The sequence below is a fragment of the Ammospiza caudacuta genome, chromosome 9, assembly GCF_027887145.1.
Source record: "Ammospiza caudacuta isolate bAmmCau1 chromosome 9, bAmmCau1.pri, whole genome shotgun sequence".
NCBI classification, from domain to species: Eukaryota; Metazoa; Chordata; class Aves; order Passeriformes; family Passerellidae; genus Ammospiza; species Ammospiza caudacuta.
Window position 1 is genome coordinate 23,600,279 of NC_080601.1, and position 14,386 is coordinate 23,614,664.

General features: G+C 36.2%; 1 protein-coding gene across 2 annotated transcripts in view; it reads left to right on the forward strand.

Moving 5' to 3' along the window:
• CPEB3 (cytoplasmic polyadenylation element binding protein 3) overlaps positions 1–14,386 on the forward strand; it is a 79,093-nt gene that overhangs the window by 58,966 nt on the left and 5,741 nt on the right. For both annotated transcript variants that reach the window (XM_058810414.1, XM_058810415.1), the window contains exons 8-10: positions 7,209–7,327; positions 8,612–8,726; positions 11,420–11,601. In XM_058810414.1, coding sequence (XP_058666397.1) covers positions 7,209–7,327; positions 8,612–8,726; positions 11,420–11,601 — 416 coding nt within the window. The remainder of the gene's footprint in view (positions 1–7,208; positions 7,328–8,611; positions 8,727–11,419; positions 11,602–14,386) is intronic.

Here is a 14,386-nt window from a genome sequence, read left to right on the forward strand (position 1 = left end):
GAACACTGTTGTTGTAGTCTTTTGACTGATCTTTATTTCATGGATGAAGACCATTTCCATGGTTAACTCCAATGCCACTGCAGTGGCAGTTGTAGTTTCTGCCAGAGGAACAAGAGTGAACAGTTGCAAAGGTAAAGTATGGAATCATAATTCCACTTTCATTAGTTATATTCACAAGGAGGTATCTGGTCTGTGCAAATACAGCACTCTGTTCTAGAAAACAGCCTGCTTTGGCATAACTGATCAAATATGATACCAGCACAGTCCAGCATGAAATGCCAAGCTAATTTTTGTATGTAATAAACTGAAGTCAGAGATGACAATATTTGTTAGAATGGAAACTGGCATTTCCTATCCAGAATTACATTGTATGGCAGAGAGTGATTCTGGGAGGGTTTTTAGATGTTTTTTATGTTCCAACACAGGGACTGAGTGCAGTGTCAGTCGTTGTACCTCCTGACATCTGAGGCCATGTCTGTAATTTGTAGTCCCTGTGTCTTCCCACAGCAGGGCAGCATCATCCCAAATCAATGCAAGTCACAAAATATGTGGTGGCAAAATGCAGTAGGCACTCATGTGCTCTTGTGTAGCTGTGTGACTTTAGCATGCTTTACAGAGAATTTTCTTTAAGGTTTTTGGTGACTTTTGTTTGAGCCTCCCTTTTTTAAGCTCTTAACACTGTTTCCTGTCTTGTCCTAAATGTTTGAGGATTCTACGTGGTGTACTGATAATGATGATTTTTTAATGTCTGTCTTTGAGACTGCTGTGCCAGGTATCTAAGAGCATTCAAGGAGCTTGCTTCATGTAAGAGAATTTCTGTTCTCTAAAACTATGCCATTTGCAACTTCTTTTTCTAGGGGTAAACAAGAATCTGGTGAAGCAAAATACAAAAGTATTTTTGAGCCATCCAAGCCTAGGCAGAACAAATCTGATCCTGCAGTAGCATTGCAGCATTATTCTCTCCCAGCTTTCAACAGATCCTACTTTCTTCCAGAATTGCTGGGTTGCTATAGAAGAAGCCACAATTTTTAGCAAGCATTTAACCCTTTTTCAATAATTTGAACATATCTAAGTACATTAAAAGCTTTCCATGTTTATCTGTAGAGGTAGCCAGACCACTTTTGTCAAATGGAAGGAGTTAACTATTTGTCTTATTCTCATTAACCTCTCCTAAAACCCAAGTAGATTTTACTGTGGGTTGTACATGTCACCCCTCCCCAATACTATTTTTATTAAATGTCACGTTTTCTTTTGTTTTATAAATGGAGATACATGAATCGATCTAAGTATTATGGGCTTCAGGATAAAAGCTGTCCTTTGAATAGTGTTTAAGCTGAGGACTTAGTATTATTTTGTGCTTTGTAGTAACTTTTGGTATCTTGTTTTGCTAATAATTTAGGAAGCACAAAATCATCCTTTCAAATCATTGAAATATGTTGGAAGGGTTGTTGCAGGTGGTGGTGCAGAGACAGACTCTGTACTACCACTGCAGCATATTCATTGTTTAGATGATGGTCACCTAAAAAGTAAGTTGTTCCCTACTCCCACCCCCAATCAGTTTTAATTATTTAATGCATTAAAAACTTGAAGTCTTTAATTAAGTCCTACAGGCATTACATGTATAAAATTAAGTATTTGGTTCCTAGGATCGCTTCAATGATTCTATCCTTAAAATAATGATGCAGTAATCTAAAATTGGTGCAAGATCATTGGAATACACACATCATAAATTTATCAAAGATAATATCCCTAATTATACTTGTGTCCTCTGCAATCAGAGGTTAGGGCTGGCAGTGTGAGTATTTCAGGGGCTGTGGGTGCCTCTGCCCAAGGCACTGCACCTGCCTCTCTCTGGGCTCAGAGCTGCTGTTTCCCTCCGCTGGCTCAGTGCTGTGCTGGGCACATTGTGTCTGCTCCATGCCCTGCCAATCCTACCTGCCTTTGGGACCTGCAGTCTATCTGACTACTGATTGTACCAGGAGTGTAACCAGTAGTCAGCTGTATGCAGTGGAGGCTGGGCTGTTTCATTAATAAAGCTAAACACATAATTTTTTAGAGGATTTGGTAAGTCCAGTATTTTTATTTTTGTTTTTTATATACTAATCTGATCTCCCAGGGAGATGCATACTCTTATTCACCAGAAACAGTTTTGAATTTTCTTTGGTTTTGAGAGGAATTTGTTGTTCAACATAATCCAATTTTGAAAAAAAAATCCTTCTGTTATTAAGGAGGGTTTTTCAAGCTGCATCTTTTTCTTTCAGTCAACAAAGACAATAAATTTGAACAAACCAGAATCTGAAAACAATCCACATGTGAGTGAATATTCAAATGGTTATTAGCAGCACCACAGCAGCAAATAACTTGATTAAAAGAAGGGAAGTCAAAGCTTAGTGCTGAAGCTCTGCGTTCTGCCTTTAGAAATGTTCTACAGCTCAGAGAAGAGTTAGACACATACAAAAATCAGAAAATATGTTACTAACTTCATCTGTGCAAATGACATGGGGTGTCTTTTCTTTTGATTGAAGTACTTTACTTTGAAGCTCTTGACAACAGTCTCGAAAATTTTGGGATAAGCAGCAAGTGCTGCTTGTTTTCTTTGTTAAGAAAAACATATCATTCAAAGCAAAATCTATTTTTATTGTAAAACCTAATATCAAATTTAATTTAAAATAACTTAAATCCAGCTAGCCTGAATTTTTGGACCAGTGCTTTCTTCCTCTGAATTTTTTTACACAATGCTGATACTGTGCTTGAAATAGAAGCTGAAATCAAGCAGATAATTTCTATTTCTGTAGAGTTTTTCCACATTAATGTTGGTTGGAGTAGCACTGGAAGATGGTTTTCTTGCAAAGAAGAGTAACAGGTTTTGTTCAAACTTGGAAGCAGATGTCTCTTGAGCCATCTGTTCAGAGTAAAAGCAGCAGCAGCAGACCTGACCCCCTCCAGATGATGACCATGAGCTGCTCTGCCCAGAGTGGTCACCATTGCATATTGCCCTTGAAAATCAAAATTTAAAAATTTCAGTTCTGAATTAATTTGGGTTTTTTATATTTACTAATTTGAATGCTTTTTTTCATGCTGCTGACTCAGTAAACTTCACAAAGATAGCATCCACCTGATCAAATATTTAGTCTTTCTCATATGAAATCCATGTGACTACTCTTACAACTACAGTAACCAAATTGTATATTAGAGCCTTTCTTTTATATCCTTTAATTCTGATTTATAGCTCCTATAGATCATGTTGCAGTCTGAAGTCTGATGTTGAAAATGGCTGTGACCTTTGAAAGAGGAGACAACACTATAAATTTGCTGTTGCAATGTTTTACACTAGTTCAGAAGTAAAATGCCAGATAAAGACAGACTTTAGTATGCCTGTGGAATATTCTTTTCGTTAAAAAACCAACAAAAAAACCCCAAGTAATTTATTTCAGTCTTTTCTTTTTTAATACAGGTGGGTGGGAGTATTTTTACTACAGGACAAACTGAGATGGCATATGTATACTGTTCTTTTGGGGCTTTTTTATCCATAAATGGTGAAAGTAATGTAATGATGCCTAGAAAATCTTTCTGCTTTTTTGGAACTGAAGAGACTTTATAAATCTTTAGCTGTAGGTATTTACTACAGCATCATAGAAATGCTGTCCTTTCTTCTGAGGAAACACTGGGGCACCTCTCCCACAAATAATGCATGTCCAGAAAGCAGAGGTTCTGTGGGGATTGGGTTTCTCCTTCCACTTAAAACTGGAGAAAATTGGAGAAAAACACTGTAATATTTATGACAAAATAGAAATAAATATTTGTGATATGGTAAGATCATTATTAGTAAGGGTTAAGTGTTAGTTTCAATTCTTTGGTGATCTTGTGATGTGGGCTATTTAGTGCGAAGACTGGAGTTATGAAGACAGGCAATTCATTTTACAGAAACTACTGACACAGAACCTCAGTTTTCATTCAGCTCTTCTCTGTGACCCACTCCATTGCTGACTTCTCTTGTTATGTCTCCTGGCTCCATTTGATATGTACACTTCATTTTATAGCTATTAAGATTCAGGCTCCAATTATTTTCCAGTGTAACTGAGGATATGGAGTACAATCCTTTAATTAAAATCAAACAAACCCTTCCCCAGTACCTGTCTGTAATGTGGCATAGGAGGAATTTCTTACATATCACACCAGCCAGGCTTTGTCTGGTATTCATGAAAAACATGTAAAAATGTAAATGTACAGAAATAGAAGAGTCTCTGTAAGATTCTAGACTGTTCCTATTTCTTATACACCTTTGTTTTGTAGAGAAAAGAATCAGCTGACGGGGTCAAACACTGCCATATAAAATTAGACTGACTAAAAGAAATTAATCTTTGCAGCCCTGACTAATACATAATTTCACTCTTCTGCAGGAGCTAAGTGAGATTACAGCCTTTGCTATTTTGAGGTTTCTTAAGTATTTAAAGCCTTTGAAGTTTTTTTGAAAATGCAGTCATGTCACTGCAATGTTTAAAGGAAAGTCTGCAGTTTTTTTAACACCTTGGATTTTTATTTTTCAAAAATGAATTTAATTTTTAATAGTAGTTTAGTCTTTGGATTTTCAAATGTGTTTTATTCATGTTCAAAGCATCTTCTAATAAGATTACTAAGGTGACTTTGAGCAATGACCCTTGTCATCACATTAACTGATTTAGAAATTTGGTTCACACTGTTTCTAAATGTTCCTTTCCTGTGAGATTTTAAAACAACTTTATTCTAAAAGTTCTAGTAAATACCACCATAATTCAGTTCAAAACTATTTTTTTAAATCTATTAAAATAAAGAAAAAAAGAAAGTGAAATATATATTTCATGAAAATGTTAAGTCTATTTAAATTTACTTCTGTGAGGCAGCCATCTCAACCATCTAAAATAACCCTAAAGAAATGAGACTAGAACATTAATTTTCTTTGCCATCCTTTTTTTACATAATATGAGGTAGATTTACATATTGAAATACTTCTATACGAAATCTGAGGTCGATGCTAGATTTTATTGTGATCTTGAAGCTTATAAAAACATCAGAAAAGACACTGTCTAAATGGCAGAAAGTTGTGCTTCAAAGGTAGTTCAGCTTGTTTCAAGCATAAATGGTCCTTCCCTTTGGAGATGAAATCAGTGCATGTGACTACCCAAAGATGTTTCTGACTTGCTATGCACACTGTAAAGAGGAAGTTCTTCTCTTCATTCTCCTAATTCTGCCACCCAGCCTCAGTGCTATAAAGCTAGAAACCTGTCACCCTTAGATTATGATTCCTGTGTCTGATTTTGCACGTGGGCTGAATTTTGGGAAGTATGGATTTCAGATCAATTACATATGAAAACAGTAGATGATATGCAGACATGTGACAAGGAGATTCAAATACTCTTTGACCTTATATATAACTCTTCATTACAGTATTTCACTTTGTTTGAAAAGAGCCCAGACTCTAAGAACCAGAAATAGGTTAATCCTTCCCTGTTGGCTATATAGCATTTGCATACCAAATGCTGACTTTGTACCAGCAGATTCAGCTCATGGTTGATGCATTTGAACAACAATTTATCTACTGTTGTTCTCAAATGCAAGAACTTAAATTATTAATTATATTGAGTATTCACAAGTTGAGCATAAAATGGTACCCTTCAGGTATTATCATAAAATTGAACTAATTCACAATTAATTGAAATTCTGAAGAAAAACTCTTGATTAAACTCAGTCTGCTCTGGACTTCATTAAGTAAGAGGCCTGTACTTTTACTCCATTAGTACCTTTCTGAAATATTCCTGTACCACTGAGTAACTAGAGACTGTCCAGATAACTTTACTCTCACAGTGTTTGTAATGAATCACTTGAACGGAACAGAGTATAAAAATTCTAATATAACAAACTTTCTTCCTACCTTCTCCCATGGGTTATAAAACAGTCAGTGATTTCCTTTTACTCCACCAAACTGTGCCCAACCATGGAGCTGTAAAAGGAAGGTGTTACTAGATTTAGAAGACTAAAAGAAAACCTTTTCTTTTTGTAAACGTGCTCCTCTCATGAATGCTGCGAAATGCAGTCAGGCTTTTTCTGGTAAGCCATGGCAGGCATGAATCTGGATAATCTTTAACTCTTGAGAAATTTTTGCTTTAGGTCTTTTCTCACAAACTCTACCAGCTGTGGCTTGCTAAGTTGAATGGTGTCCACAGGGCCAGTAAGTTTATGTTCTTTCACATTGCACGTTCTGCTATAATAATGGTGAATGAGTCCTTATTTTCAGTTAATAACATGAGGAAAGATGGGCAGAATACAAACATAATGCACTATTAGCTAAAACTGCAGTGTGACTGCCTGTAATTTGTACCAAAATGCCAGTTTTTAACATCAAGTATGAATATCAAGATCTTCTTTTATTAGAAAGGCAGAACAGGCACCTTAATACACTTTCCATCTAGCACGTTGTTTTGAAGAAAGAGGTCACGGAAGCCTTATTACAAACTGCTTTCAGTAATAGAGAAAGGTTCCCGTCATTAGAGAAGATATGCCAATGTTGGTATTAATTGAAATAGAGATTTTTTTTTCCTGACTGGCTGGCAAAAATGCTTTTGCCAGACTGTAACAACTTCATTTAGTTCCAAGTGTATCTTGCATTTCAAGTGGCAACCTTGTTTCAAGTTTGTGGGGCACAGTGTACATGCCAAATTTTTCAGTTTATTCTCAGCAAGGTTAACTGAAATTAGACCAACTGGACTAAATTACCCTTTCATATGGAAATTGTGTCACTGTTTAGATGTCAGAATAGGACATGTACAAAGGAGCTTAGTTCTCACACTGCTTTCCATAAAGTAATGAATCTCGGAGCTCAGGGTCAAGGATCTCCTAGGTTGGTTTCTTAAATTAGGGAAATTAATTTTCTCCTTATCCTTCCCCTGCTGTACCCTTTGGAAAGTTGTAGTGACTTTTCTTACACCAAAATACATTGTTGCCTTTTTCCCAGAGAATTCCAATATTTATTGGCAGCATTGCGGTGATGTGTTGCACCAACAGCAGAGGAGGAGCTGGATTGCTTCTCCTCTGCCAAGAATCCAAATATCTGTGGATAACCTCAACAGTATTTGTAATTCGTATATTTTACGCACTTCTCTGGCTTGTTTGTTTAAAAATGTTCTATAAATTAATCTGTTACTTTTCTTTCTTGTGCCCTTATCTTTTTCAAGGTTACGCCTTTCTGCTGTTCCAGGAAGAAAGCTCTGTACAGGCTCTGATAGATGCCTGTCTGGAAGAAGATGGAAAACTTTACCTATGTGTGTCAAGTCCCACAATCAAGGATAAACCAGTAAGTAGCTTATGCCATGACACTTCTGCTGCTTGCTAGCCATTTGCTGTTACTCTGCTCAGTTAATAAGTTAATTATTTGTCATTTCCTGTTTCTGACCTTGCTGTTGCATTGAATTGGCTTCCTGTATCAGCATAACATGGCTTTAACATTTGCTTTTTTCTGATAAATGCCATGTTCAATTAACTTTTATATTTGGTACTCCTGGTATGCTTCAGGAGTGTGCATCCTTTTACAGCTGTAAAACAATGGAATGGTAATGTTTCATCTATTTGATTTAAGGGAAAAGAAAGCCTTATGTGATGAAATGAAGAAACTTAACCCTGCCAAATTATGATCCAGATAGCACGAAATATCCCCTGAATTTTGTTAGTTTCTTTATTATTATTTTTTATGCATTCAATAGCTAATCAATTTATAATTTAGGCCTCATTTACCTTATAGAAACTATGAGGTAATTTCAACTACTGCAGACAGCTATAGCAGAATAGAAGACATACAGCAGCCTGTTTTTATTATTCACATCTCTAACATTCCTTAATGCTGGTCTTTTTTTGTGCCCATGGAGATATAGAAATGAGGTGAAAACTGCAGGCAAGTAAGATAAGATAAAAAATGTGCTACCTTTTAAAAGTACTATTAAAACTCTTGCAGAGATGAATGAACAACCTAGGATTGCAGCACAGTGAGCAGTCTTGTGTGATTCCAAGGATCAAAAAAATGGATTAATGAACAGCTTTATCTAAATAACTTCTGAGAAGTTTTTTCTGTTTAATCTAAAGATTTCTTATCAGCTGTATTGCTTGCTGCTCAGTAGAAATAGGAATTCACATATTATACAAATTCCTTTTGTATCTAAGCACAGAAATTAATTTTATCAGCTCCTATCAATGCTTTTAAATTTGTGGATCACTGTATGTGATTTCAGGAAAGCCAGAAGCCCAAACTGCAACTGTAATTGCACATACACGGTAAAATGTTCTGAAAGCCCTTTCACAGGTTTCTTCCTATGATGGCGATTAGGGGCAGGGAATTAATGAGTGTAGGAGTTTGTCATGAGGACCTTTAACTCAAGCCTGGCCTCTAGAGGTCAGAAGTGAGTTGTCCCCCTTCTTTCAGATACTTAGATAAGCTATGTTCTCTAATTGTCTTGGTTCTTATAAAACCAACTTACTGCTTTTGAAAAGTTCAAATTTTGTTTTTAATTATAGGAATATTTGGTATGCTTTTCTTAATTTTAATTAAGTGGCCAAGTTCCTCTGCTAAAAATGATCCTTAATACAGGTGCAAATTCGACCTTGGAACCTAAGTGACAGTGACTTTGTGATGGATGGGTCTCAGCCTTTGGATCCAAGAAAAACAATCTTTGTTGGAGGAGTTCCACGGCCTCTCCGAGCTGGTGAGTAGAAGGAAAATGTAGGACATGAAGCAGATTAAGTAGAAAAAATGAGGAAAGATAAATAGCATCTGTAAAAGATCAGAAAATGGATTCTGTTTTCCAAAGATCACAACTTGCTTTCTAAGACAAGGAGTATCTTCTTGTTTACAAAATACAAACAGTGAACTTCTTTATCTTTTAAATAGGTTACTAATTAGGATTGCCAGTAGAAAGAGCTTTCCCCAGCTTGGCATAATATCCTGGAACTTGGCTGATTTTTTTGTAATGTAGACTGTGTTAATCTGAACTCTGATTTGTTTGCTGAGGTGCAGACAGGTTTCCTTTTCCTTTGACTAGAAGACAAAGACCAGACCCTTCTCCCAGACCCTTTCCAAACCAATTCCAACCTCAGCCCTATGATTTCTGTTTCCCTTTTATTCGACCCTTACCTTAATTTTTCCATGGACATGACCTCTCAGCTATTGTCCCCAAAAAAATTTCTCCCAGCCCAGGTCTTTTGGTGGCCTCACATGGAAGAGCATTTTCCAGACTTACTCCTTACTTACTAATGTAACTTTCCTCACTCAATTTTTTTTCCTTCGCCCTTAGCTCTTTTTCTTCACTTTTATTTGCAGAGCCATAAACAAGACTCCTTAGCTTTTGGCCAGAGGAAAGATTTATCCCAGCCCAGGATTCCTGGCAGTCCTCATTTTGTTATGAAGGCCCCATTTGAGCACTGCTCCTAATTGTAGCTCAACCCTAATTTCTTTCTTCTAAATTCTGACATTTTTGGTGAGCCAACGACAAAGCCATGAAGCAATTTAAAACATTTCTCCTAGCCAGATCTTTTGGCAGCCCTCACTTCTGTTTGTACTCCCTTTCCAGCCTCACTCCAAGGCAGCTGCATGGTTTGTCTTTCTCATCCTCTCAACCCTAATCCTAATCCTGGGAAACTGTAACAGACAAGGCCTCTCAGTCACTGTCGGGAAGAAAGACTTTCCTCGTAGCCCTCAGTTTGCTCCAGCAGCCACTTTCCAACCCACTGGAACTTCAGCTCCTCACTTTATATTTTGCCTAATCCTAAATCTTTTGGGAAGCTGTACCAGCATCCCCCAGACGTTGCTGACAGTAAGATTTCTCTCGTTCCACATTTCTTGGCAGCTTTCACTTTCTTCACCATCTTAAAAAAAGGCCCAACTGTAAGGTGGTAATTATGTAAATAGTAACAATTAAACCTTAGCTCATTCCTAATGAGTGCCTTTATAAAACTGTATGCCATTTGGCCTGTCACAGATCCATTTGAAATGCATTACATTTGAAAACTGATGCCTTTAAATAGGTAACTTCTCCAAAGCAGATAAACAGTTTCCATTTCTTCTTGTTTGCAGCTTTAAAGGTCAGATACAGAAGTTTTCCCTAAGATATTTGAACACTGTCTGCTTTCTTTACCCTGGAATCCTATATATTCTTTGTCTATTGGCAAGAGTAACTTAGTGGAGCTACTACTGTAATTCTGCTCAAGATGTTTATTCTGTACTGTCACTTGGAGATCACTACCCAAGGGATGATTCCAAATCACTAGAAAGCAGAACAATCTATTAATCACTACATTACGCTGGTAGTTTTTCCTTACTCCTTGGAGCAGAAGTATTACCTGGTTGAGTAGAATGAGTCAGACATTGGTTTGCTTGTTGCAAATGGACAAGTTAGCATACAGTCTTCCCTGCACACAGATTTATACAAACACATACACATCAGTCAATTTGTTAATGAGAATTTTGGGAGAATGATTGGAATTTAAATGTTTAGTATTTGTGAGTTTAAATTTTATTTTGGGTAGTTAAATGGCAACTTGCTACAGAAAGTGTTTTCACACATTAGCACTAGAAAATGGCTGACTTGGCAGGGCCTGTACAGCTCTGAGTTCTTGCATTGGCCACCTGACAAATTTGTTGGCTTGGGAGGTTTTACAGAGAGTTTGGCTCAGTGGCCATACAACCTTGCACAATTTACATTGGTCTTCCCTGCTTTCTTCAGCCTCTTTACTACTTCCTTCAGTTCTTTCCCTTAACTTTCCTTCTGTATGTGTCCCAGCCATGCATTCAACCTGTCTGATTTTATGAATGATACTTATAACTTCTTTAGAGTTATTGTTAATATCATAAAAGCAACAAACCATTTCAAAAGATCCACAACCAAGATAATGTTCTACCAAAATAGTATTTTAAATTGCATCTATAATGTAGGCTTGCTTTAGCTGGAGGAACTTTGTGGGTTTCACAGATTTTTGTTTCAAATGTGAAACACATCTTTGATATCTTTTGAACCTTAGTACTTAGGGCAAAATATCAGATTCTAAAAACAGGAATATCCCTAAGTGATTTTACATGTAAACTAGCATTAAAAAGCCTACCAAGACTAGAGCTTTACTATGCAATATTGTAAATTCTTGTTCATCTGATACCTATTTTAACAGCATAACTCTGCGTTTTTTTCACACTTCAGCCACATCAACTTTTTACAGATTCTGGTTTTTGCCTTTATATTTTACAATAATTCATGTAAAGTTGATTGAATCTCTGTTTCACTCTGGAATTTTAGACTTTGGAAGACACATCTGATGAGGCAAATGATGCTTTTTAAAATGCAACAATCCAAATGCAACACCATGATTTATGTTAAATCTATGATATTTAACAATTGACTTCTTGCAGTTGAATTGGCAATGATTATGGACCGTTTATATGGAGGTGTCTGCTATGCTGGCATTGATACAGACCCAGAGCTGAAGTACCCCAAAGGTGCTGGCAGAGTGGCTTTCTCCAATCAGCAGAGCTACATTGCTGCTATCAGTGCTCGCTTTGTCCAGCTCCAACACAATGACATTGATAAACGGGTAAGTAAAACTGCATGGAGCACAACGGTGGTTACCAGACTGTACAGGTATTTTAAAAATCCTTATTAGAATTTTGTTGAAGAACATTAAGTTCTGTTCTTTAAATGACATTTGTCAATTTTTTAAAAGCTTATTCAAGCATCTGAAAAAATACTTTAAACATCTTAAATAGCTGTTTAGTGCTAAACTCAGAAAATAGTTGAGTGTAAGCTTATTTGTCCTTGTTCTCTTTTGAATTCCATAAGTCAAATTCTGTAGCATTTCCCAACTTCTTCCTCCTCCTTTAGATGTTTGCTCATTGTGCATCAGTGACTTTTCATTTAGTGACTACTTGTGTAGCTTCTGACACTTTGCTATTATTAGGCCATTTTCTGTCAGTAGTGTAGGTCTAGAGTTGAGGTCCTTAAAGCACAGGTTTATTGTAATTAAAATAGGTAATGCTGACCTCAAAAGTCTTCAGAATTATTTAACTAAAACCAAATGCCAAGAGATGCTTGATAGGCAGAAGGGTGAGAAATGAGATTCTTTTTTTCAGTCCATATGAAATCCCTAAAGGGCTTTTCAAATATGGAGTGAAGTTACAGTATTCACTGAAATTTGTCTTGAACACATTAAAAGAAAGCATTACTTAATTTCCAAAATTTTTTTTTCCTTTAGACCTTCTATCTTCACCTCTTGATTACACATACAAACAACACCCATGTTTTGAGGGCTCTGCATTTAGAATTATTCAAAAGGACACATGACATGGACTGCTGCTATGTATTTTTCTGATAGGGATGGCTTGTTTTTTCCTTAATCCAGTGTAAATGATTTCTTCAGAAGTCAGTTTAACAGGTACTAGGTGTGTCTGTTATGTGCAGTATGCTTATAAATCTGCACAGCTGCAAAGTTCAAACTATTTTGACTTTGTCTTTACAAATCTGAATTGTACTTTTTGTCAGTTTTGAGGAGGTCATGGCGTTATAAGTCCTCAAGCAATTTGTGTATGGTGTTTTACACCATATTACATTAACTCAGACAAGGCTATTCCTAAACATTTCTTGTCTGTTAGATTCTGAAAAATCTTACAGAGAGATTGAGAAGATTACTTTTGGAGTCTTAATCACACATTGAACCCTTTGAGATTTATATATTAGCCATGCTTACTAGAGGGTACTTTCTAAGCTTTAGGCTAAAGCCACAAAAGGTCACTTTCTAGTAATTTTTTTAATCAGTCTATTCTTTTTTTCATTTGGTGGACTGATAAGTTTATTTAGTTATCTTTTTTCTATTTTAAAAATAGATTTATGCATGAGTTTGAAGAAGTATGAAGTCTCTTAATGAGTCCTTATATTTTAATCTAATAGATTCAAATCTCTGAACTACACAGCCAACTTTATAAAATTATTTCACTAGTAATCAATGCAAGAAAAGATGAGAGAAGGAGACAGGAAGAGACTCTCTTTGAGACCTTCACAATTCATGCTTGGGAAATTTGAGTAGGTGGGGATCTAGAGCTGTGCTGGACATTGGACCTGCTTTCTTCCAATTTCATTTGAGACAGCGCTGTTTTATTTTACATGATGCTTCTAATTTTAGTGATATGGCATTTGATATGCAAAATGGCAGTTACTCAGACTTGTTCCATGCAATACTAGTAGCAGGGTGTAATTAAAAAAAAATAGATTGGCAGCCCAAGCTGTTTCTTAGGCAAGAAATGCAACTCACTACAGAAGCTTTACTTCAAAGGAGTAACATTTATTGAAGTGTGATCAGGATAAGTTGAAGTAAATTCAGCATAAAGCTTTTTTGAGAATGCTTCTTGTCTTTCAGCTTAACATCTCATTTTATGTTTCTTTAAATCTCTTTAAATGTGTATTTAAATATTGTTACTAGACTCAGGTTTTCCTCACAATATACAAATTGTGCTGAACTAGCAGTTGCACAGTTACAGCAAAATTATTTATAATAAATGTATACTTCAATTTTTTTCTATCTTTTCTAGTGCAGTTGACTGTACTTAAACCACTTTATAAATAGCATTAGAGAGCCATAAGAATTAGACATGCATGAACTCATGATTTCCCTGTAATGAATGAACACTCAATTTAAATGTGTAGGCACAATTCATAGGAACATGTTCAAGGTCTGTAATAGCATTATTGCAAGTGCCTAATCATGCATCAGTCCTGCTGTGTTTGGCACAAATGCTTTAAGAACAAAAGGCATTCCAGCCCTAAGTTTTTTACAAATGAGTGTAGGACTAAAGTCAGCAGCTCTCCAGACTGTTTGTAATTGATGGCAAGGCCCTAGTTGGAACTGCAATGAAATTTTATTGCACCTCAAGAGCAAACAATCTTTAGATAGTGATTTTGCCCACAAAGTTGAGAGTATTTCATACAAGTGCATTTAATTTTGTTTAATTTCAATCTCTTATTAGTCTGGTCCTGCATTTTGCAAATCATGAAAAAATAAAGAGACCAAAAAAATATTCTGAGGGAAAAAAGCCTCTGAAACTCACTAGACCTCTGAAGTTTAGAAATATACTTTTGTTTGTTATAATGCTCAATGCTCCTCTCATGGCCTGCCCTTCTTGTTAGTCTATTCCGATTCCTGGAGCTTTCTTAGTGGAAAATCCTCGGAGATTTTTACTGTACTTCCATCTTAGTACTTTCCCAGACCCAACTTTTCCAAGGAATGTTGAATAGTTACAAAAGCACACCCTTCTTCCTTGAGATTTTCTGACAGGTAAAGCGCATGGGATGAAAATCTAACTACCAGCCTCTTGGATTAGTCCTGCATC